Raw genomic sequence first — 24,050 nt, forward strand, 5'->3', positions numbered from 1 at the left:
ACCGAGATGTGGACATGGATGACTGAATGTATGGGGGAGTATCTATGGGAGGACTCCTCTTCTCCAGAGTCAGAAAGATTAGGAAAGTGTCTGTTCTTTGTAACTCCAGTGGCTGTATGAAGGCACCTGGCCACTCCCACAGAGTAGGAATCTGAGTGGATTGTTTTTCCAATGGCAATGAAGACAACATCAGACCTCACACCCTAAAAAGTAGTGTGCTGAGTCATTTCCCTGATCCAAGTTTAGAGCCTCTGGATTTGGAAAAGACAGAGAAAAGGAATGGTCTTTTGGGGGCCTGTTCCCAGAATTTACTATCTCACACTGAAGCAGTGCCCTCTAGCACTAAAATAAGGAACATTGAAATATATGTGCCTTATATAAAATGAATTTTAGTTGTTTTTACCCGTTAGTCTCTGCCATGTACTTTCCCTCTCCCATTGAAGTCCTTTTTTGCAGCAAGTCTCCCTCCTAATTTCCTGTTTTCTTTTTGTGCATGAAGCACTGAGATTAATTAGGGTTATCTATAGTAGCAAGGGCGAGAGAGGCTATTTGCTGAAGCATGGGCACTTTATCAGTCGTTATACCACTGAAGAAAATGGTGCCACTCCTCCCCGCCTCGGCAAGCAATAACTGTCAGTATCCACTCAGGAAGGGGTAGGGTCTCCTGGGCCCTCTCACATTCTTGGTGAAGTGTCGACCTTCAGTCTACAATTTTGTATTCTTCTTATCACAGTAACCACAGCTGCAGTGCAACTCTTGCACTTACAGTTTTTACATTTATTTGTATATTACATATGTTGGGTTGGGGAGAAGACTCGTGTGTGCCACAACACACATATGGAGGTCAGAGTACAACTTGGCATCACTTTTCTTTTACTGTGTGCTCCTAGAGATCAAATACAGGTGACCAGGTTTGGTTGCTACACCCTGTCAGAGCATTTTGAGGCCAGCGAGCACACTGTCGCTTCCAACATTGGAATGGCTATCAAGTAGATACAGAAAATCACAGACTTGCACAAGCAGCCATGGAATCAAAACTTCAGCTAATTGTCAAATTTCTGGGGAGGCCCAGTAAAAACAAAGCGCGAAAGGGGAATACTCCAAAGAGCACAGACCTGGGGAGAAAGGCACACTTTCTGGAGTTTTATATCTAGGAACCCTAACGCTTTCACAATGAAAGCCAAAGGAAACATTTCTTGTCCATCTTTGACAATGATTCCTGAGCCTTGGCAAGAAGAGGTATATTACAGATGTCCCGTTTAGGGCTGGCATAGAGCCCGACATCGACGTGAGGACCCACATATAAGCCCATATTCTTGCAGACACAATTTTTGACAAAGGCTCCAAGGGCACACATTGGAGAAAAGACAACCTCTTCAACAAACAGTGCTCCTCAAATAGCGTAGTTCCATGTAGAAGAATGAAACTAGACTCCTGCCTTTTTCCATGCACAAAACTCAACTCCAAATGGACCTAGGACCTCAGTACAAAGCCTAGTACTCAGAATCTGACCAAGCAAAGGTCAGGTGCAGAATTAGAGGTGCAGGAAGGAACCTTCTGAGCAGTGACACCCCAAGCCAGCCAGAACTAATTCTAAAGAGATCTATGCCCCCTTCCCTTCTAATCTTCTTTCTTTCCTACCTAGGGCTGGGGGCAGGGGTTGGAATGGAGGTAGAAGCATAAGGAACCCCAAATAAAATAGAGTTTAAAGCTAGCTCCTACAGAGAATGCTTGCAAAGATAGAACTTTCCGGCTACCTGTGGGAACTGCGAAGGCTAGGCTAGATCTCAGGCAGTGGGACGTTGTGCTCTCCATGTGGCACTGATTCATTAGGTGTGTGCATATAAGCTTTTCAAGATAATGGAGATAAGCTCTAAAATCCCCAAAAGCAAGAATCCAGACAGCGTGTAGGTCAATTGAATTCGGCCCTGTATGTGTGTGCATAAACCTCTGGAGGTTTAGCCTATGTTGTATCCAAGGCTCACGGTATTTAAGAAACCAGAATTTAATTGAGAACATGATATTTTAGACCAGTGCTTTTAAGAACACATGTTTTCAGAGGTACAACATCTACTTCCTACCCTCACTAGACGATGAGGCCAAGAATAGAGAAAGTCAGAGGAATAAGCTAAACCTGGAATGAATTCTCTGGATTAATCCTTTGTGATCCTGAGTCATTTCCAGGAAGCATCTTCCTTCTTAAATGTCAAGTAATTATACGTGTGTGTGTCTGTGTGTGTGTGTGTGTGTGTGTGTGTGTGTGTGTGTGTGTGTGTGTGTCAGACTGTACTGTTTGTCATGGGCAGTAGAAACTGCTGTGGTTTTGTGTTCTGTTGGAATGAGACTTGAAGTTTTTGCTGCCCTTGTTGCCCTAATTTCTTTGGAACTAAGGTGTACCATTTGAGAGAAATTGTTTCCTCTATAGTTTTAACCCAAAAATATTTTTAAGTGTTGTCCTTTATCTAGTCTTGTACCTTTATCAGGTTAATTTATTTTGTACCTTTAAATGCTAGACTCAAGTGTGTATTTGCCTTACTTTACTAATAGTTTACATCAGGTTTAACTCTTGGGGGTCATTGTCTTCCCAAGCTTCTTTTATTGCCATGTAGCATGAGCAAAGTGGATGTTTTGTCCTAAAAGTCTTCATAAATTTTCAAGTAAAAGTTTCTTTAGGATATTTCATAGATTATAGAAATCTATTGTCTTTCCTTTGATTTGGTTTCTTTTTCTTTCTATGCTGAATGCACAATTCAAATGTTGTAGTCTGTACTTCACATCTGGTGCCATCTTGGTTTTTATTTCTCTTGTACCCTTGAAAATTTTAAACTGTTGAATCATAAAAGCATGCATTTTTTGTTTGTTTGTTGTCATTGTTGTTGTTGTTGTTGTTTGTGACAGCATCTCACTATGTGGTCAAGGCTGACCTGAAACTCACTACATAGACCAGCCTGACCTCAAACTCAAAGAGATCTGCCTGCCTCTGCCTTAAAATCCTGCCCTGTTGCACCCAGCTCTAAAGCATTGCTTATCTATGAACAGAGCGAAGATGACTTGTAATAGTCAACTTGACACAATCTGGACTCACGTAGAAAAGCATCTCAATGAGGGGTTGTCTAGGCCAAGTTGTCCTTCAGGCTTGATGATCCTGATTATTGGCAAGAACCACCACGCTGGGTCATGTCATCTCCTAATCAGAGATTCTGAACAGTGTCAGAGAAGAAGAACATTGAGTACAAGTATGACTGCATCCATTCTCTCAGCACTCTTGACTGTAGATGTGACGAGGAACTTCAACTTCCTGTTACCTACGATAGACAGTAACCAGGAATGTGAGCTAAAATAAACTCGTTCTCCTCTAAATTGCTTTGGTCAGGATACTATTATAACACCAACAGGTAATGAACTAGACAGATAAAGCTGAGGTAAAAATAGTGGCTATTCCTGTAATTCTTCTTTTATATCTTTTAAAGTAAGCTCCTGCTTTTCTACTTTTGTGACTTTCAGCAGTCTCAAACAATTTATAGATTGTTTAAAATTATTTAAATTATATGTTTGTGTTCCTGTATAGTATATACACCTATGTCTATAGGCACACATATGGGGCAGAGAACAATTTTGGATAGTCAGCTTTCTCCTTCCACATTGGGATATGTGCTTGAATTTTCAAACTGTCCAGCCTGCATAACAAGCACTCAGCCAGCTCACCAGTGGGCCCTGGTTTTTGTTTTTAAATGAATATCTGAACAGAATTAAAAGATGAGAAAACTAAGCAAACAGAATTTTGCACTGTTTTTTCAGGTCGGCTTTTGTTTCTTGTTTGTTTCTTGGTGTTTCTCAGAGATTGTTGATTCTTCTTCACAAAGCTAAAGATTAAAAAAAAAAAAGGTAGTCTGATGCTGCGTGTCTTGGGGATTGCTGCTTTATTTTCTTAAGTATCCATTTGCTTTGAAATTTTTACGTAGTTGAGATTTATGACTATTGACATCTAGAATTAAAGTTGGCTTCATTATTTTGCATTTGAAAATTAATATATTTCTGATTTGAAATAGCATATCAAAGATTCTTTCATTTATATAATTTACAAAGTTTTTCATTTTCATTTTTAGTTAATTTTAGATTTAAATGATTTACAATATGAAAATACTATTCTGAAAATGGTCTAAAATCTTTTTTCTTTCTTTTTTTCCTTTTTGTTATTCATAAAGAAGGATTTATTTTTTTAATACATGGGTTACATGAAATCAGGTCATCTTACAAGAGGAACAAATGTTTTTTAACTGCTGAACCATCTTTCCAGCCCTCATTGGTAGATTCTTAAGCAGATGCCTTTGTATATAGATTGTATATAGATGAATAGATCGCCATGAGATAAATAGCTGCTGTATTCTAGAAGGTCAGGAATTAGTTGTAGAAACAGACACTTGAACATGTCGGTGGGAGAGTATTGTTAAGAACATAGAATTTTTCTCAAAATAACTAGAAGGGTGACATTTATTCCAAAAAAAATTTGTTTTTTGAGGTATTGGTGAATCATCTAAGGTCCCTACTCACAGGCAGCATTGTTCTAGACACTTGATGAGCATACAAGCCACTTCAGTCTCTGTTACAGACTTGAGATCTGATTGTAGCACCAGCTGTGTTGCTTTGTACTTTGTTGATCCACGGTGCAGGCATTGCTGGACTCCCGAGTGTCCATTAATGCTCACTCAAAGATTCCAATTTATTTTCAATAATTCTTAAGAGAAATTCATGATGACTTTAAGTCATAGCACGAGTTGGCAAAATGTCTCTGTACTGTGTGTGTGTGTGTGTGTGTGTGTGTGTGTGTGTGTGTGTGTTTCTCAGGAGTTCTTAGTATATTCATAAAACAATACTGGATGTGGGGAGCTACTTTTATTATGCAACAGTAAGTGGGGCTATTTTTTTTGTTGTTGTTGCTTTTTTTTTTTTTGTTTTACCATAAGGCTGGATTCCCACCACCATCAAAATTAATAAGCAAGTTAAATATACACAGCTTTAGCATGATTATCACAACATGGTGATATTCCCCTTTTGGGAAATATGCCTCCTCTCTCAGAGGCTAATACAGTGGCTAAGATTTGTACATCATCCAATCTTAGTCCTGAGCTTGTAGAGCTCAGAGTTAAGACTAAATTATAAACAGATTTGAATGGATTATCTCAAGTATATCTTCAAGGTAAACTAACGTCTGTATTATGTACTCCTCACAACTACAGCTTTCAGTCTAACCTACTAGGTAAGCTTTTTTGGGGGGAGGGAGGAAGGGGAAAAGGAATAGAAAGAAAAACATTTCTATTTTCTTTAAATTGTTCCATTAAGCCTCATTAATCTATTAATTCTTTTTACCAATTATCTTATACATGCAGCATTTCTTCTAGATAACCGCACATATAATTTTGTGATTTGAAATAAATGTTGTTTGCTTTTAAGGTAGTTATGGTAATCTGCTCAGAAAAAAAATGGTCACAATTGTCACATTTAGTATACTCATCATTTATTGACTTCCTAGACACTTAAAAAATGTAAGATTTGCAATGGAAAAATAGGAGCAAGTATCTCACAAAACCGAGACATTCTGGAAGAAATTGCCAGCAGGGTATGATCTTTCACATGCATTTTTTCTCTGATATCACTGATCTTATCTTTAAAAGTCTGTTTGGTTGCTTCATGTTTACTTTAATTCTAAAATAACATTTCCAGGTAAGGAGTAAAATGAATTTGTTATTTGTTTTTTTGTTTGTTTGTTTGTTTGTTTATATTGTGACAGAGTCTCCCAGTGTAGCACAGATTATCCTTGAACTCCTGACTCTTAATCTCTCAAGTGCTAGAATTACAAGTATGAGCCACAATATTCAAATAGAAATGGTTTATGGAACCATATGTTTACATACCCATTTATGAGATGTTAATCAGAAAAGAGTTTGATAATTTGGTTTATTCAATAAAATAGAAAAACTATCAAATTCTTTTTTCAAAGTTAGTATCACCCAGACTCTAAACCGGATAATGAAAATTATTTATTTTAAGTCTCTCTGATGAACGTAGATGCAAAAAATCCTCAATAAAATATTTGCAAACAAAATCAAGAAACTTCAAAAGGGTCATTTACCATTGATTAAGTTAGCTTCATCCCAGAAATACAGGGATGGATTAACATTTTCAAATCAATGAGTGCAATGTACCACAAAAATCAAGTCAAGTACAGAAATCATGGTCATCTCAATAGATGCAGAAAAGACAAAAATAAATAAGTAAATAAAATCTAACATCATTTTATTAAAAACAAAGCAAAATCTCCTTAAGAGACTCGACGAAATTAGAAGGAACATATCTCAACACAATAAAGGGTATATATGATAAATGCATGATCAGTGTTCTACAACGTGGAGAAAAACTGAAAGCATTTCCATTACAGTCAGTAACAAGATGAGTGTGACCCACTTTCTCCACTCTTGCCCAGTATAGTGCCTATTTTAGCTAGAGCATAAATCCAGAAACAAAGGAACTAAAATAGGAAAGGAAGTAAAATATCCTTATGTGCACATATTTCTATACATAAGACCCTAAAGATCTTACAATAAAACTCTTAGAGCTTGTAAGTACTTTCAGTAAAATGGTAGAACACACACACACACACACACACACACACACACACACACACACACACACACTTCAATCAAGTAATACAATGCAAAACCCTTAAAAAACAAGAAGTAGGTTCACCAAAAGTAACCTGTAGATTTAATGTACTCTTCATCAGAACCCAACACAGGGTCAGTTAGAGGCTCAGCAGAGAAAGTACTCACCTTAAAACCTAGTGGCCTGATTTTGATCCCCAGACTTACATGGTGGAAGGAAAGAACTGTCTCCCACAGCTGTCGTCTGTTCTCCATATATACAGGAAGACGACAAGCTCGGTATCACCTGCAGTACATACTGCATCAGAAGCCACTTTGGAGTTTTTGGTACCTCCATCTTAAACAAGCAAACACACAGACATTGCTTGGGTGCCTAGCACTGGCGACCAGTTGCTGGAGGAGATTCTTTTTGTTTAGTGGCCCTTTCTCTTGTTGCTTTTTGTGAGAGGCTCCGCTATGGGACCCAGAACTTCTGCCTCAAAGACCCTTGGAATGCACATGTTCTCAAACACGGCATACTGATAGTAATTTGTATATCCTGTAACAGTTACTTTTGCTGTGTATGTTTTTTGGTTCATATAACAGATCAAGATGAAGATAGAAAGAAAATTGGGAAATTGCATAGTCAACTAAGGTAATTGTTGTGGCCAAGGAATCATGCAGTGTCCATGTGGTGGTAGAATGAATAGTTTTAAATGAAGGCTGTTTGTTGTGTTCTTAGTAAATAAATAGCTTTTAAGCTTGACAATGTGTTGGGAAGAAGTAGTTATATAACTATTTGAGCTATTCAAATGCTGACACACCAGTCTTTGCTCTTTTTTAGTGATCTGGAATGTATTTAATTTTAGAAATTGAATAAAAATAGCTTAGAAACTCTTTGAAGGTTTTCAGTATTTGGCAAAATATGTAGTATTTTCTAGGAAATTTATATCAATAACTTGAAGATGAAGTGCCATGGAAATATAATTTTTCCTTAGAATTACTATGTTTGTTCTTGCCTTGAAACTTAACGACCTGATTTTGATCTACAGATACACATGGTTTTTAAGAGAAAATGGAATTTCCAAAGCAAATGGAATGTAAACATTTGCTTGGGTCATTATATTTTTTGAACATAAAATTTGTTCAATTTACTTGCTTTTAATAAGTAAAGTTGAAAACCACTGATTTAATGTATAGGATGGATGTCACAACTGTGGCACAGCCATTCTACTCTCCTCCCTGCCTTCTTCTAACAATATATTCTATTTCCCCTTTCTTATGAGATCTTTTCTTCCTTCATAGTTCCTTAGTAGGAACTACTGTCTGTGTCTATATTGTAGTACTTGTCAAAGGCTTAAAACTAACATCCTCATATAAGAATCTAGATTACTTCACCTGAGATGCCAATTTCATTTTTACACATTTCATTATCCATTCATCAGTTGATGGACATGTAGGCTCTTTCCAATTTCCTGCAATTATCAGTAGAACAGCAGTGAATAAGGATGAGCAAGTGTCTCTATAAGAAGATGTAGAGTCCTTTGGGTATATGCCCAAGAATGGAATAGCTGGATTTTCAGGTAGATGTATTTTCATCTTTCTGAGGAACTGCCACACTAATTTCCATAGTGGCTGTACCAGTTTACAGTCCTAACAGCAATGAGTAAGTGTTCCCCTTTCTGCACAGTCTTGCCAGCATGAGCTGTCATTTGTTTTATTGGTCTTGGCCATTCTGCCTGGAGTAATATGAAATCTCAAAGTAATTTTTAATTTCTGTTTCCCTGATGGCTGAGGATGTTGAACATTTCCTGAAGTGTTTCTCAGCCATTTGTATTTCATCTTTTGAAAACTACCTGTTTAATTTGATATCCCAATTTGAAATCTACTTATTTCTTGAAGATCAGTTTCTTTCTTGGTTCTTTATTTTTAGATACTAGCTCTCGATCAGATGTATAATTAGTAAAGATATTTCTCAATTCTGTAGGCTGCTCCTTTGCCCAAATGATGGTGTCCTTTGCAGTACAGTCCTATTAATTGTTGTATTAATTGTTGTTCTTAGTGTCCTGCTCAGGAGGTCTTGTCCTATCACAGTGAGTTCAAGTCTATTCCCCCACTTTACCCTTCTGTCACAATCTTGTGCTGAGGTCCTTGGTACATTTGGAATTGGTTTTGTACTGTATGATAATTACTAATCTATTTTTATTCTTCTTTATGCAACCATCCAACTGGACCAACACCATTTGTTGAAGACGCTGTTTTCTTACGTGTGTGTGTGTGTGTGTGTGTGTGTGTGTGTGTGTGTGTGTGTGTGTTTGGCTTCTTTGCCAAAAGCAGTTGGACTTTATGTCTAGGTCTTCAATTGATCAAAGTGTCCATAGGTTTGTGTATGTTTTGTGCAGGCTTTGAACTTTTTCAACCCTATTTTATTTGGGGTTCTTTAATATTTATACCTCCTTTCCAACCCACCTACCCTATATAAGAGAGAAAAGAGGTTAATGGGAACAGAGCTAGACCTTTGTAAACTCAGTTCCTTGGAGTGATTCCACTGGCGTAGTTGGTAGAAATCCAGTAGACTGGTTAAACAGCAAACCAGTAACTCAGCGAAGGTGACTGGAACCCAAAGCAGCAGCAGAACCCAGAACCTCAAAGTGTTTCATGAAGCTGTTCTCTCTAGGAGCATCTTGAAGTAGAGTGATGAACAGCCAAGACCAAGTGTGTGTGTGTGTGTGTGTGTGTGTGTGTGTGTGTGTGTGTGTGTGTGTGTGTGTGTATAGATATATACATACATACATACATACATACATACATACATACACACACACACACACACACACACACACACACACATTTGGATATATCCAAAACAAGAGGTGGGGCTATATATCCTCTCAGAGCCTGTACTAGGATGTTTATCAGTTAACAAAGACCATGTCCTAGCAAGAGGTGATTCCTCTTCCAGTGGACAAACATCACCTGTTCTCTTACAAGTTGTTTCCAGCAGACAGATACCGCACACCCTCACAAAAGTCTGTTTCACATTCCACGCTTGAGATAAAAACAAAAACATGTTTACATTCACTACATATCCCCCTTTCTATTAAAAAAAAAAACCACCCTGTATAGACTAAGACTATTATGAGAGTTATCCGATAAAAGTTTCATGTACAAGGTCCAGTCCATTCGTATCTGACAATCTTGGAGAGAGTATTCCACTATCTGTCCTATCCTAGTGAGTCCTATCATCATGTCCAAAGTTTTCCTAAATCATTTCCTTATCTTAACTTATGTTTATCAACCTATAAACATGCCTTTATCTCTTAAAAACTAAAACTTAATTGTAGTAATATTATGGCTGTCTAGTCTTCAACCCCATCGGGGACTTAAGAAGGAAATATTATCTAATATGAAGTAAGTACAGGCAAGCAGCTTCCAAAAATATAGACATGACAGAGATAGTTGACTGCCTGGACAGTCAGCAAAGATTCTTCTGTATTGTTGGGGCATCCAATTTTCAGCCTACTGGCCCAGAATTTCTGCCAGACTTCTGTTAAGCAGGAATTTTGAAGAACTGGCCCACCTAGTCTCTGCAAAGCTGGACAGTCATTTTCCCAGTGTCATTCTTGATCACAGTTTGGAAAGTCAGCCTGTTATCAGCAGTGGCTCTTTTGCCACATTTGTTTCTTTGATGCCCATCATCTTCAATGAAGTAGATTGGAGGTGCTGCCAAAAGCAGATGTGTCTCTCTGTCAGAAAAGCCCTTTATTATTAAATGCTATATTCTGCAGCTTTCTGAAGTGTTTGAAGACCATCTATCTATTTACTATAGTGCGTATCTATCTATCTATCTATCTATCTATCTATCTATCTATCTGTTGACTTATCTAATCACAGTATATCTAAGTAGACAAACATTGCTTCTTTCTAGCTATGTACTTTCTGCTTAACCTTTAAAACATATACAAGAGACTAAATAAAACTTATTCTATAATTAACTAAACTAGTATCTAACAAGACTACAAGTAAGGTTTCTATGTGGCTAACTACTAACTTGCATCTCCAACCACCCTGAACAGTTTGCAATAGTTAGCTTTCATACGACTAGAACTTTACATCACATTTAAAAATGAGTTGCATATGTACAGTACATTAAGGAAAAGTTGAAAAATATAATCTTAAATTTATATAAATATACAATATGTACAATACATTAAGCAAAAGTTGAATAGAATACTCTTAAATTTCTATCAATATGCAATACCAATTTAAATATTTGAGATTCAGTAATCTATGTTTTATACTATAATTCTATAATACCCCCTTTTATCATTCCCTTTTTCCCTCCTTTCCCCTAACACTAGATGGGATAGACAGATAAGAGAGAAAGAAGGATAAAGGGGAGAAAGGAATAAACCCCTAAATGTAACCTTTGCTAACGTATAACCAATCCCCAAGACAATAACAAGCATTGGCAGCCCACCAAAACCACTCATCCCACCTATTGGGAACGGGAGCGTCATGTTCCTAAAATTACTTTTTGCTGTTTGGAGGTAAAAACATCTTTTGGATACCCTTAGAAAATTAACACATTGGCCAAGCTCTGAAAAATGTAGCTGTATCTGTTTCTGTCCAGTCTATTTGGGATCGATCCTTTAGACTAGCCCTTTTAAAGTTGATATGCATGCAAATTCTTGAGGAAAACAGTAGCTGAGGCAGTCCATGAGATTGCTTTGTCTTCATTATTATCTGGTCTTTTGCTCTGAAAATAAGCAAACTTTTAAAATTATTAGTACATTCCTACATATATATCCATATATACAAGGTGCACAAATCATCTAAAGATAAATTTCTGCCCTACTTTTAAGCAAGTGTAAGGCATCAACTGTATACATCTCTTTGAGCTGTAATATCCATGCAGTATGAAAGGATGGCATATCATAAGGACCAGGTAGCCCATATGATTCCCTTACTATGCAAAGATAATTCATGTTTCAGATAGTAGGAGATCTTCCCTGGTCAGATCTAATCTTTGTAAGTTTTGTTGGTAACCATATTTTTTTCATTCCTTCTATATACATAAGCATAACAATGTCCCCATCTCAAAACTATTGCAAGTTTCCATTTCATTGTCAACAGATCCTTATAGTATATTAGTTGTCCTAATTCCTCAGTCTTTTCTATAGCCCAGTGTCTCTCAGATACAGATGTTCCTTTTTCATCAACATTAAGAAAATTCAAAGTCAACAAAGCATTATTTAATCTGTCCCTTGGGGTCTTTAACCTTCCTTTTTGTTTAATAAGCATCTCTTTCAAGGTATGATTAGCTCTTTCTACAACTGCTTGTCCTGTAGGGTTTGTGTGGTATACCAATAATATACTTTATATTATATATGCAAAAATGCTTAATCGTATTGGATGCATATGCAGGAGTATTGTCAGTCTTAATTTGTGCAGGAATCACCATAATTGCCATTATTTTCAATAAGTGTGTAAGTACAGAGTCAGCCTTTTCAGAATTTAAAGAAGTTGCCCATTGAAACCCTGAGTATGTATCAATGGTATGATGTATGTAGCTTTGTTTGGCAAATTATGCAATATAAAACACATCCATCTGCCAGATTTCATTCCTTTTGGTACCTCTAGGGTTACTTCTAGCAGGCAATGGAGTTTGGTTATACTAAGAACACAAGGACACTTTTTAATTATTTCTCTGGCTTGTTGCCAAGTGATAGAGATTTTTTTCTTTAAATCTTTACTGTTAATGTGATGCTTTTAATGAAATTTCCTATTAATAATTGGTCAATTTCCTCATTTCCTTGTGCCAGTGCACCTGGTAAACCTGTATAAGACCATACATGAGTAATATACAAGGGGCAGTTTCTACTTCTGATGGCTTGTTGCAATTCCATAAATAACAATCAATTCTGAGTTATAAGGAGTAAATCCATCAGTTTCTATATGCAAAAAAAATGCTTTCTGCCTACTAAGAGTCAGTAATTAAGAGATTCAGGAAAATCTAATCGCACCATAAGGTTTGCTTACAATTCTTATTTTTGAACTGAGGTGTATGGGCTTCTGATTATGTTAGTTATTTTACCTGATTTATAACATTCCATTCCCATCCTGTTTGCATCTGTATAGAATGTAGGTGCCTCTGGAATCAGTGTTCTCTTTACAATAGGTGGAAGAATCCAAATAGATCTTTTTATAAATTATATATGTTTTCTTTTTGTGTATTTGTTATTAATTTCTCCCAAGTGGTTAGTACAAGCTCATTGCCAGTCTTCACTGATTACCTATAATAACATAATCTGAGCACTACAGTGTAAGAGGCACTACAATATCAGCTGGGTTTGCTCCTTCCTGACAGTGCAGTCTTATTCTACCTTTTATAATTAATTTGGAATTTTTCCTACATATGTATTCAATTATTTACTTTGTTGATGTGCTAAGGAAATCCATTCCATAATTTTATCTTCCCTTTGCATAATGAGCCCAGTAGGAGAATGAGTTGAAGGCAAAATAACCAAACTACAATCAAGCTTAGAATCAATTCTATCCACATATGCATCTTGTAGTCTTTGTTCTGCCAGAATTCTGCTTCAGCGATTAGACACTTTGGATTATTTAAATCTGAATCCCCTTGTAATGTTTGAAACAAGTTACTTAATTCAGAAGTAGCTAATCCAGTTGTAGGCCTCAGCCAGTTAATATTTTCCATTAACTTGAAAATCATTAAGAATTTGCAACTAGTCTCTACCAATCTATATCTTTTGTGGTTGAATTTTTTGTTGAGTTATTTTATAGCCCGAATAGGTAATTGAATCTCCTCTTTGTGTTTTTTCTGGAGCAATCTGTAACCCCCAGCATGGCAGAATTCTTTGTGTTTCCTTAAACATTTTCTCTAAAGTATCTGCATCAGAATCAGCCAACAAAATATCATCCGTGTAATGGTAAATAATAGATTGAGGACATTGACTATGAATTCTTTCTAACAGTTGTCACACAAAGTATTGACATAAAGTTTGACTATTCCACATTCCCTGTGGAAGTACCTTCCAATGGTATCTTTTTCTTGGACCTCTATTGTTCAGAATAGGTACTGAGAAAGCAAATCTTTCCCTATCCTACTCATTCAAGGGTATTGCGAAAAAACAATCTTTTACGTCAATTACTATTATAGGGCATGACCTAGGCAACAAAGATAAAGAAATCCCAGGCTGTAAAGGACCCATTGGTTGAATTACTCTATTCACTGCTCTTAAATCTGTTACCACCCTCCATTTTCCTGATTTCTTTTTTACAAGAAACACAGGGGAATTCCATGGGCTTTAGACTCTTCTATATGGTGAGCCTCCAGCTACTCTTGCACCAGTTGTTGAGGTGCCTGCAATTTTTCTCTTGTTATAGGTCACTGCTCTTGCCACACAGGTCTGTTTGATATCCATTTTAGGGGCAAGGCTGTTGGTATGTCAGCAGTGGGCTCCCATTATAAATTTGGAAACTCAATATAGCTTGTGATTATTCTTGATTCCTCATATCAGTACCTTTCCCCAAAGCATCTACCATTTTACCCCTAATTTCATCATTGTCTGCCTCTGTGATTGCAGGAATATTAATTTGAGTACCCCATTGTTGTAAAAGATTCCTTCCCCAAAAATGTATGGATATGTCAGCCACATAGGGTCTCAGCTTCCATGTTTGCCTTATACTTTGTCTTATTTGAGATAATTTACCAATTCCTATGAATTGTGTATAAATCTTCTGAAGTGGCCAATCATGGCATCTGCTCCTGTATCCACCAAACCTTCTATTTCAACACCATTCATTTGTACCATTAATTTAGGTCTCTGATCATTAGCCATTGTTTGCCAGAACTCATGTACTCCCAAATGCACCTCTTCTTTCTACTGGAGCAGCTTTGCCCTTGCTGTAAGGAAACAGTAACAGCTGAGCAATTCTATACCCTACATTAGTTTTCCTCTCCTTCTTTATGTGCCATGATTTTAATTTCTTCCTTACACTCCCAATTTATAATACCAGGATGCACAATAAAACCTTGAGAAGTTAATCTACTTCTTCCCAAGATTATTCCTACTGTCCCTGAAGGTAAAGGACCATAAACACCAGTGGGTATTTTTTAACGTTCAAACAATTGGGATTGGAAGTTTTCGTCGAAGTTGTCCTGGGAGCTGTTCTCTTCTGATGAGGAACAGCAACTTCAGCACTTGGTGCTGGGACATGAAGGATGCAGGACGTACCATGTTGTTTTTATTACTGTTGCTCTATAGTACAGCTTGAGATCCCAGATTGGTATTCCTCTAGAAGATCTGTTATTGTACAGGATTGTTTTAGCTATTCTGGGTTTTTTGTTTTTCATATGAAGTTGAGAATTGATCTTTTAAAGTCAGTAAAGAATTGTGTAGTTATTTTGATGAGAAATGCATTGAATCTGTAGATTGCTTTTGGTAAGATAGCCATTTTTGCTATGTTGATTTTCCCAATCCACAAGTATGGGAGATCTTTCCATCTTCTGAAATCTTCTTCAAACTCTTTCTTCAGAGATTTGAAGTATTTTTCATACAAGTCTTTCCACTTTCTTGGTTAGAGTTACAACATGATCCTTTATATTATTTGTGGCTATTATGAAGGGTGTAGTTTCCCTAACTTGTTTCTCAGCCTGTTTGTCATTTGTATGCAGGAAGGCTACTGGTTTTTTTTTAGTTGATTTTTGTATCCAGCCCCTTTAATAAAGGTGTTTATCAGCTGTAGGAGTTCCTTGATAGAATTTTTGGGGTTGCTTATGTATAATATCATATCATCCATGAATAGTGATAGTTTTACTTCTTCCTTTCTAATTTGTATCCTCTTGATCTTTTTTTTAGTTGTCTTATTGTTCTAGCTAGGACTTCAAGTACTAGATTGAAGAGATACGGAGAGAGTGGACAGCCTTGTCTTGTCCCTAATTTCATGGAATTGATGTAAGGTTCTCTCAGTTTAGTTTGATGTTGCCTATAGGCTTGCTGGATGTTGCCTTTATTCTGTTTAGGTATGTGCCTTTTATCTCTGCTCTCTCTAGGGCTTTTAAAATGAATGGATGTTGGATTTTCTCAAATGCTTTTACAGCCCTTAAGGAGATGATCATGTGGGGTTTTTTCTTTCAGTTTGTTTATATCATGAATTACATTGATGAATTGCCATCTGTGTTCTCGTAGTATCTGCATGACATCTTTACAGGCCCTTCTGGCTTTCATACTCTCTGTTGAGAAGTCAGGGTTAATTTTCTTTCATCTGTCAATACTTGATTTTGTTTCCGAATATGTGGTCAGTTTGGAGTAAGGTTTCATGAGTTCCTGAGAAGAAAGTGTATTTTTTGTTTTGTGTTCTATAATAACTGCTAGGTTCATTTGATTTAGAATGTTGTTTAATGGCAACATTTCTCTGTTTGGTTATTGTCTGGTGACCTGTCTATTGGTGAAAGAGGAGAAATGAAATTCCCCACTACCACTGTGTAAGGGTCAATATGTTATTTTAGCTGTAATAGTGTTTTTTTTTTTTTTATCAACTTGGGTGCCCTTGTTCCACAGGAAAGCTCTGGTAAGAGAGAAGAAGAGAAAGTCCTGGTGTTTTCACCGTAGGGAGAATTGAGCAGGCAGTGAACAGCTGGTTAAGGGAAACCAACTATTGGTTGAACAACTAGTCAGAGGAACTAATTGTTGAGGAGAGGGTGAGGAACAGAGGGAAAAAAATAGTGATCCAGACATAACTGTGGTACAAACTGAAAAGTCTTCTTACTCAGGAGAACTTTATTTTTCTTCTGCTTTTCCTCTCCTTGGGCCAACCCTAGTACTTTATTTAAAGTGAAATTCAGTTTTTTTCATTACAGATTACACCATGATCTTCTCATCTTTTACAATCAACAGAGCCCTTAAAATTCAACAGAGCAAGAAAACAATCTAACAAAGACAAACAGTTATGTATAACCAACAATAAGGCATATAGCAAAAATCAATCAATATCCAAGAAATGGCCCACATGACCTGATTAATTTTTCTTAAATAATACTTGGGAAATTTTAATCGTAAATTTTTCCTGGCTAAATCCATTGTTTTTACATGATTGTCATAGCTTGAGACTAAATGTTTTTAACACAGAAACACTATACTTACTTCCAGTCCCATACCAACATATATTATAGCCATCTTTATCCAAGCCTAGGCTAACTGCCAAGGAGGTCTTCTATTGAAAAAATATCTGTAAAGCATGACATTCCAAGCCCATCTTCTATTTCTTTCAAAGCAGAATCTAAAGAAATAAGTTTTACTTTTCTAGAACTAACAACATCTAGCCAGGTACTGTTCTGTCAAACTCCTAACTTTCTTTTCTATTAGGTTCTGCTTGGCTGAGCATAATAGTTAGAGTCAAGACTGTGTCATTGTCTCAAGCTATTGGCCAGATGCTTTCTTTGGCATCTGTGGCAAAAGTTGGCAGTGTGAATTTCATTAGGGGTGAGAAATAGAGAAAAAGGCAGCTTTAGGAGAAAAAGTAGATTTCAAAGTAGTTTTTAGGCAAAACTACACTTGGACCATACATAATATTTAAGGGCAGCGGTGATTAGCTGGAGATCTTTGGAACTTTGTCAAACAAAACCTCAAAAGCTGTTCTGTTGGAGCATGTTGGACTGTTGGAGGTCTCTGGCACTTTAACCAAAGCCTCTACGACTTGTCCTCATGTCCAAGACACCCTTGTGTTTTGGTTCGTCAGTATTTTGAATTGTCTGTAATACCTGAGATTCTCTCTTCTTGTAATCTCTTGGTGAGTCTGACCTCTGAGGTTTTTGTTTGACATCCTAAAATTTTTATTTCCAGTTTTATTTCAGTTTGGGTTTTCTTTAGTGATTCTATTTTTACTTTCATGTCTTGAAGTGTTTTCATTATTTCATTCAACTGTTTGTGATTTCACAGCCTTCATGGAAGAGTTTATTCTTATCCCCGTTAAGGTCCTTGAAGATACTCATACTTTCTTAGTGACAGCTGTGATAGGCTATAGTACATGAGTGTTGTCTTGGCTGTTATTATTTGTGTTCTTTGTTCTGGAGTCTAGAATTCAGGAGTTTAACGTGTTCTTCCTGTTGATATCTGGTCTTAGGCTTTTGAATTAGGTGTTTCATTCTTTTGTTGCGGTTGCCTCTCGGGATCCTAGGCAAGTGTGGTGTGGTTTCTGGTAGTGTTTTCACATTCCACTCAATAGCCATATCAAATTCTTCATAAAAAAGGGAATGAGTTGAATCAAATTGACTCAGATGACTTTTCACTTATATGCCTTTTGTACTTTATTATGATTGTACACATAAATGTGCGTTAAGTACACCTGTACAGTCACATACATTGCATTAATCATACACCTCCACCTGTGTGCACAAATGGTTTTATTCATTCTATTCTTTTTGCAAATATCCTAGTTCCTTTGTCTTCCTGTATAAATATTTCTTACTTTGTGCATTGTTGTTGTTTGTGTGTTTACTTTGTGCATTGTTGTTTGTGTGTTTACTTGTGCATTTGGTGGTCCTGGTGGTTAAGACAGGCTCTTCTGGAACTTGAGGCAGTTTCTGCTTCAGCCTCCTGAGTCCTGGAATTGCTCTTACAAACCACCACACCTGGCATATTTTATTTTAATTTTTTAAATTTTACTTTAAAATGCAAACACAGACACACACACATACAGCCAAAAAATGCTGTGATTTCAATGGGAATTGACATAAATATCTGTATTAAGATTAGGATTCTTTACTAGGGGACAGTTGAGGTTTTTCAGGCTCTCTTGTTCCAAAGATTTCATGAGTGTTTTGTAGCTTCAGCAGGCAAGTCATAATAAGTTAAACTGATTCCTTTCTTCCTCTTACCCCCCCGCCCCCTGTTTTGGAAGAATTGTAGGCATGTATCACCATGTCCAGCTTATGACACTTGTTTTAATTTTGGTGAATGTGTATTTATTGAAATTTATGTACACGTACTTGATTTTTATTTCTTCCATTCTAAAACTTTAATGAACTCACTAGATTTAGGGGTTATCTTCAGATTCTTTGGGAATTATTTATTTATGCATTTATTTATTCATTTATATTCATTCTAGTGTGTGCCTTGTGTTATGGACTAGGATTTTGGCACTATATTTAATAAAAAGGTGGAGAAAATTCTTAATTTACTTAGCATTTACTTTAACTGTCATTAAGTTAAAAGAGTTTCCTTTTTGTAATTCAATGATTTTTCAATATAAATACAAATAAAGAGTTATTATTATAAGATTTTTCTAGCTTGTTACTGTGACCTTTTCTTTGGTCCTTTATTTAGAGAAAGTTGGCTCTTGTGGGGGCTAGTCATAGTGTGATTTGTCACTTGACACAACTTACAGTCATCTGAGAAGACTCTCAATAAAGAATGTCAACATTGGGCTGGCCAATGGGTGTGTCTGTGGGAAATTGTTGTAGTTAATGGATGTAGAAAATTTCAGGCCACTGTGAATAGTGCCATTCCCTAGACAGGGACTCCTAAACAGTGTAAGAGTCCAGAAATGAGGGCCTGGAGAGACGGCTCTGTCGTTAAGGGTACTTGCTGCTTTTATAACTGTATCATTCCTTACGTCTGTCTCCTCTCCCTCTCCCTTTCTCTCTCCATCCCCCTTCCCCTCCCCCTCTCCCTCTCCCTTTCCCTCCCTCTCCTGCCCCCTCCCCCTCTCCATTCCCTCCCCCTCCTGCCCCCTCCCCTTCTATCTCTCCTTCACTCCCTCCCTTTTCCCTAGTTGGTATTCTCCCTTCTCTCCACCTATCAGTGTAGTTTAATAAGAGGAATAAGGTAATATATGTGTCAAATTCCTCCTTCCAGAACATGAGATTTTCAGCTTTTCTTATTAATAGCGCATTTACATTTAAAGAATGTACATTAAAGCGTTTTATCACCTTAGAGCACCAAGAAGAACTTCAGAATTTGGTTTGGTATGCTTTCATCTTGTTTGTCTAATTCAGTACCAGTAATGTTGGTGACTGTGGCCAGTTGGTATCACGGGTCCAAGTTCTTCATCCTTCAATAATATAGTCTTTGAACAATGAGAGCTGCTTAAATACATAAGGATTTTATTTGTAAATAATATCCAATTCATTGCTTGAGTGCTCCTTTGATATTCATAGTCTTTGCTCATTCTTTTTATCTGAATTTCTTCCTGAGAGGAGCACATGGATCTCCCTGAGAGGGCCAAGCCTATGGACTTAAATGACCTTCATTCCTAGCATAAGGCATTCCCTGGGAAAGTAAAATTCTGTCATTGAGTCATACTTACTTGCTATGGGCTGTGGAGTCTGCTGTCTGGCATGGTCCTAGCTGTCAGTTGTTAGGGCTGGCTCTCTCTTCCAAGACTGATATGGTCTTATTTATTCAGTATCCTGGGCAGGTGTCATCCCATGCTCTGGTCTGGTGTTAGCCGTTCATTGTTAAGAATGCTATAATTTAGTGCACTGTCTTGATTTTAACCACAGCATTCCTTGTTTACCAAAAATATGAGGAAAACCCAAGTTGCAAATAAACTGATAAATTTCTTTTTCTTTTTCAGGCAAAACCTTTTTATCCCAAATGGAAGTTGCTCTTTTATTCTGAATACTTATTTTTGTCAGAAGGCTAATCCAATAGAAACAGTGCACGAAGAAGTATGTAGTCAGGACACATCTCTTCCAAGAAGAAATATAACTTTGGCCCAGATGTTTAGAATTAAGGACATAACAAACAGTTCATCCAGCAGTGAGGTAAATTCTCATTGGTTCATGATTTTTACCCTTGTAATAATATTGATATCTGTATTTGAAAGGACCTATGAATAAGGGAGTATATTCATCTTCTGTTCCCAACTGTGTATGTTAAAGCATGTTGCTGTCATCATTATGTCAAAAGATATGAAAACTCAAGTAGCATTTAGTCATAGTCTCATTTCGATTTCGCATCCTTCCATTGTGCAGTTTTTTCTTTAGTTCAATTTATTAAAACATGACAGTACTTTCAGTTCCATTGGGTTACAATTAGCACAGTCAGGAATCAAAAAGTATTTTCTCTATTTTCATTTTGAAACTGAGTTTTAAGCCTTTATTTATTGAATTTTACTTTTCCTCAGGAAATGGAAACATTATGTCTATACCCTTTGCACTAGCGCTTTATAATTATGCTTGAGGTTATATGATAGAGATTGATTTAGTGCAGTTTGGGTGGGGCCTCTGAGCTATCCCAAAATGAGTTCAGAATTTCACTGTAATTCCCTGACAGAGGGCAGGATACATGTGTGGGAAGACTCTCAGCTCTGGGAACCTGTTTCCAGTACACTGGCCTCCAGTCCTGTGGATGACTAGAGTCCCCACAGAGCAGAACATGAAATGAAAATATACCAGGATAGGAAGAATAAGAAAGTAGGTAAACTTTCACCTTCCTTCGAGTCATACAGTGAACATCTCCTTTTGACTATCAAAAGAGTATCTGGAGGGGATGATTTGGGGAGGGCATGAAAGCTCCCCTATGGCCTCCACACACTTGCCATGTAATATGCACAAGCACACACATGGGCCTGGGGCTCATTAAATTTAAATTTTAAACTTGTAAAAGTACACTTTTAAACAATTTCTGTAAAACTATTGACATATGCTTTGGTAGATAACAGTAACCGTGTAGCACAGTGATGAAGAATACAGATTTTCAGGGGGCTGCAGAGAGGGCTCAGCGTTAAGACTGTTCTTATTGCTAATCCAGAGTTCCCAAGTTCAGTTCCCAGCACCTGCATGGGTGGCTCAGAACTGACTGTAGTTACAAGGTATCTAATGCTCTCTTCTGCCCTCCGAAGGTGCCTGCATGCATGCACACAGGTACCACTGACACAAAAGAAAAATAAAACAGAATGTTGGATCCATGTGCATTGTTTCACACCCTGCCTCAGCAACTTCATGCTAGGCCACATTAGGCACTTTCTCTGCACCTCAGTTTTGGCTCTAAGAATCTTTAGGGTCATTGTGAGGATAAGTATTATTATGTAAAGAACAGACTCTTTTTTTTTTTTTTTTTTGGTTTTTCGAGACAAGGTTTCTCTGTGTAGCCTTGGCTGTCCAAGACTCGCTTTGTAGACCAGGCTGGCCTCGAACTCACAGCAACCCGCCTGCCTTTGCCTCCCTTGTGCTGGGATTAAAGGTGTGTGCTACCACGCCCAGCTAAGAACAGATTCTTAAAGATAAATTTTTCAGAAGTCTCACTGGTTTGTGATCATTGATACTATTATATAATTGCTGGGATAATACATGAGTATGCAAAGGGTATAAATTAGCAGATTTTACATCCAAGCTCCTAATAAAATGACTCATTTTAATTAAACTATATTGATTCTTTCTGGAGAAACCAAAAAGAGAAACTATCCCCTGAGGTAATGGATAGCAGGACTGTCTCCTTGGTACTGTGAGCAGGAGAAAGTCCGTGTGTTGCCCTTACCCAGTGCTACATGTCGTCTGCCCCTTGAGTGCTCTGCTAGTGCTTTGGCAGTTACCTGATGATGCCACTAGTTTTTGAACAACATGACACTTTAAGCCAAACTCAATGCTCCTTTTGCATGTCTTGGACAGACGGTATGTGGTGGCTCAGCCACTGCTGGCACTGGCTGGACCCATGGGCATGACAACGCAGAGCATCATCTTGCAGCAGGAGCTCCCCTAAGGGATTCTCTTCTGGACATTGTGGAAAGCCAACGAGCTGGCCCATGGTCTGACATCAGTGTGCGAGTAGTAGTGCAGAGGGCTTACTCACTTCTCAGCAGAGATGGTGCCCGGAGCCAGCAACGGCCCGTGGTGGGGCACGCAGATTCATCTGGAGCATGGTGAGTAGCCAACACAGGCATGGGAAGAGGGACCAAAACAGAGGGTTCCTAAGTAAGGAACATCTGCTCAGAAGAATTTCTAGGTGGTGTTAACTGCATACAGAAGCTGTTTTGTATATCTTTTTCTTATATGAAAATTTGGAATATATGTGTATTAGTCAGTGTTCTCTAGAGGAACAGAACTGACTGAATGAATATGGGACTTATTAGAGTGGTGTGCACGCTGTGATCCAGCTACTCAAACAGTGGCTGTCTAACAATGGAAAGTTCAATAATCTAGTGGTCCATGGGGCTGGATGTTTCATTGGTCTTCAGTATATGCTGGGACCCTGAAGAATAGGCTGTAATGTCTCTGAAGAAATGACCTTGCCAGCAAGAGTGAGGCCAAGCATGCAGATAGCAAAAGCTTCTTACGTGTTCTTTTTGTAAGCTGCTGGCAGAAGATGTGGCTCAGATTAAATGTATATCTTCCCACCTCAAAAGATCCAGATTAAAATTGGGTCTTCGAATTTTAAAATCAGTTTTAAAAAAATCCCTAACACGTATACCCAGGTGCTTGGGTTTTACTTCATTTCAATTACTAAAAATGTTCATAGACTGGTGAATAGATTTAAAAAACAAACAAAACAAAAACCATGGTATGTCAACCAAGCTGCCATCAGGAACTGCCCTACCTGAAATTGTTGTATTTACTTTTGTTTTAAATGGCTCATTACTATAGAAAGTAATACAAATTTAAGAAATATTTTAGGATTGTGGAAAAGCAGTGACATGAGGTTATTATACCTGAATTAACCAGTACAGTATCAATTCTTAAAAACCTGAGTGGCACTTTGACAGTCTGTGCCTTTGAGAGACTGCTGTTTGAAACACTGAGTGATGCTAAATCTATCTGGTGCTATCTCAGAAAAATGGGAATAGGGCTTCCTCAAGACCCAGCTATTCCACTCCTTGGAATATACCCAGAAGATACTCCAGCACACAGCAAGAAAATTTGCTCAACCATGTTCATAGCAGCCTTATTCATAATAGCCAGAACATGGAAACAGCCTAAGTATCTCTCAATAGAAGAATGGATAAAGAAACTGTGGTACATTTACACTATGGAATACTATTCAGCTATTAAAAACAAGGAATTCCCGAAATTTGTGGATAAATGGATTGAGCTAGAAATGATCATAATGAGTGAGTTAAGCCAGAAGCAGAAAGACTCAAATGGTATATACTCACTTATATCTGCATACTAGCCCAAGGGGCATGTCCCACGAAAGCCTTCACTTACCAGGAAACTGAGACAGAGGGGAGGACATTCTAGTGGGACTATAGATGAGAGAATCATGGGAGAATGGCAAAGTAGAAGGATCCAGAGGGTCCTAGAAGCATTACAAGTAGAACATTATGATAGGCAGATTTGGGCACAGGGGTCCCGTTCAAACTAAGGCACCAGCCAATGACAGTACAAGCGGTAAACCTTAAACCCCTACCCAGATCTAGACAATGGACAGAACACTCTCCACAGTAGAG

At 37.6% G+C, this 24,050-nt stretch overlaps 1 protein-coding gene across 5 annotated transcripts in view; it reads left to right on the plus strand.

The window, feature by feature from the left end:
- SPIDR (scaffold protein involved in DNA repair) overlaps nt 1-24,050 on the plus strand; it is a 252,547-nt gene that overhangs the window by 136,639 nt on the left and 91,858 nt on the right. For all 5 annotated transcript variants that reach the window (XM_084802285.1, XM_084802287.1, XM_084802288.1 and 2 more), the window contains 2 exons: nt 20,241-20,430; nt 22,276-22,526. In XM_084802285.1, coding sequence (XP_084658411.1) covers nt 20,241-20,430; nt 22,276-22,526 — 441 coding nt within the window. The remainder of the gene's footprint in view (nt 1-20,240; nt 20,431-22,275; nt 22,527-24,050) is intronic.

The sequence above is a fragment of the Acomys minous genome (assembly GCF_964271855.1).
Source record: "Acomys minous genome assembly, chromosome: 11".
Lineage (NCBI taxonomy): Eukaryota > Metazoa > Chordata > Mammalia > Rodentia > Muridae > Acomys > Acomys minous.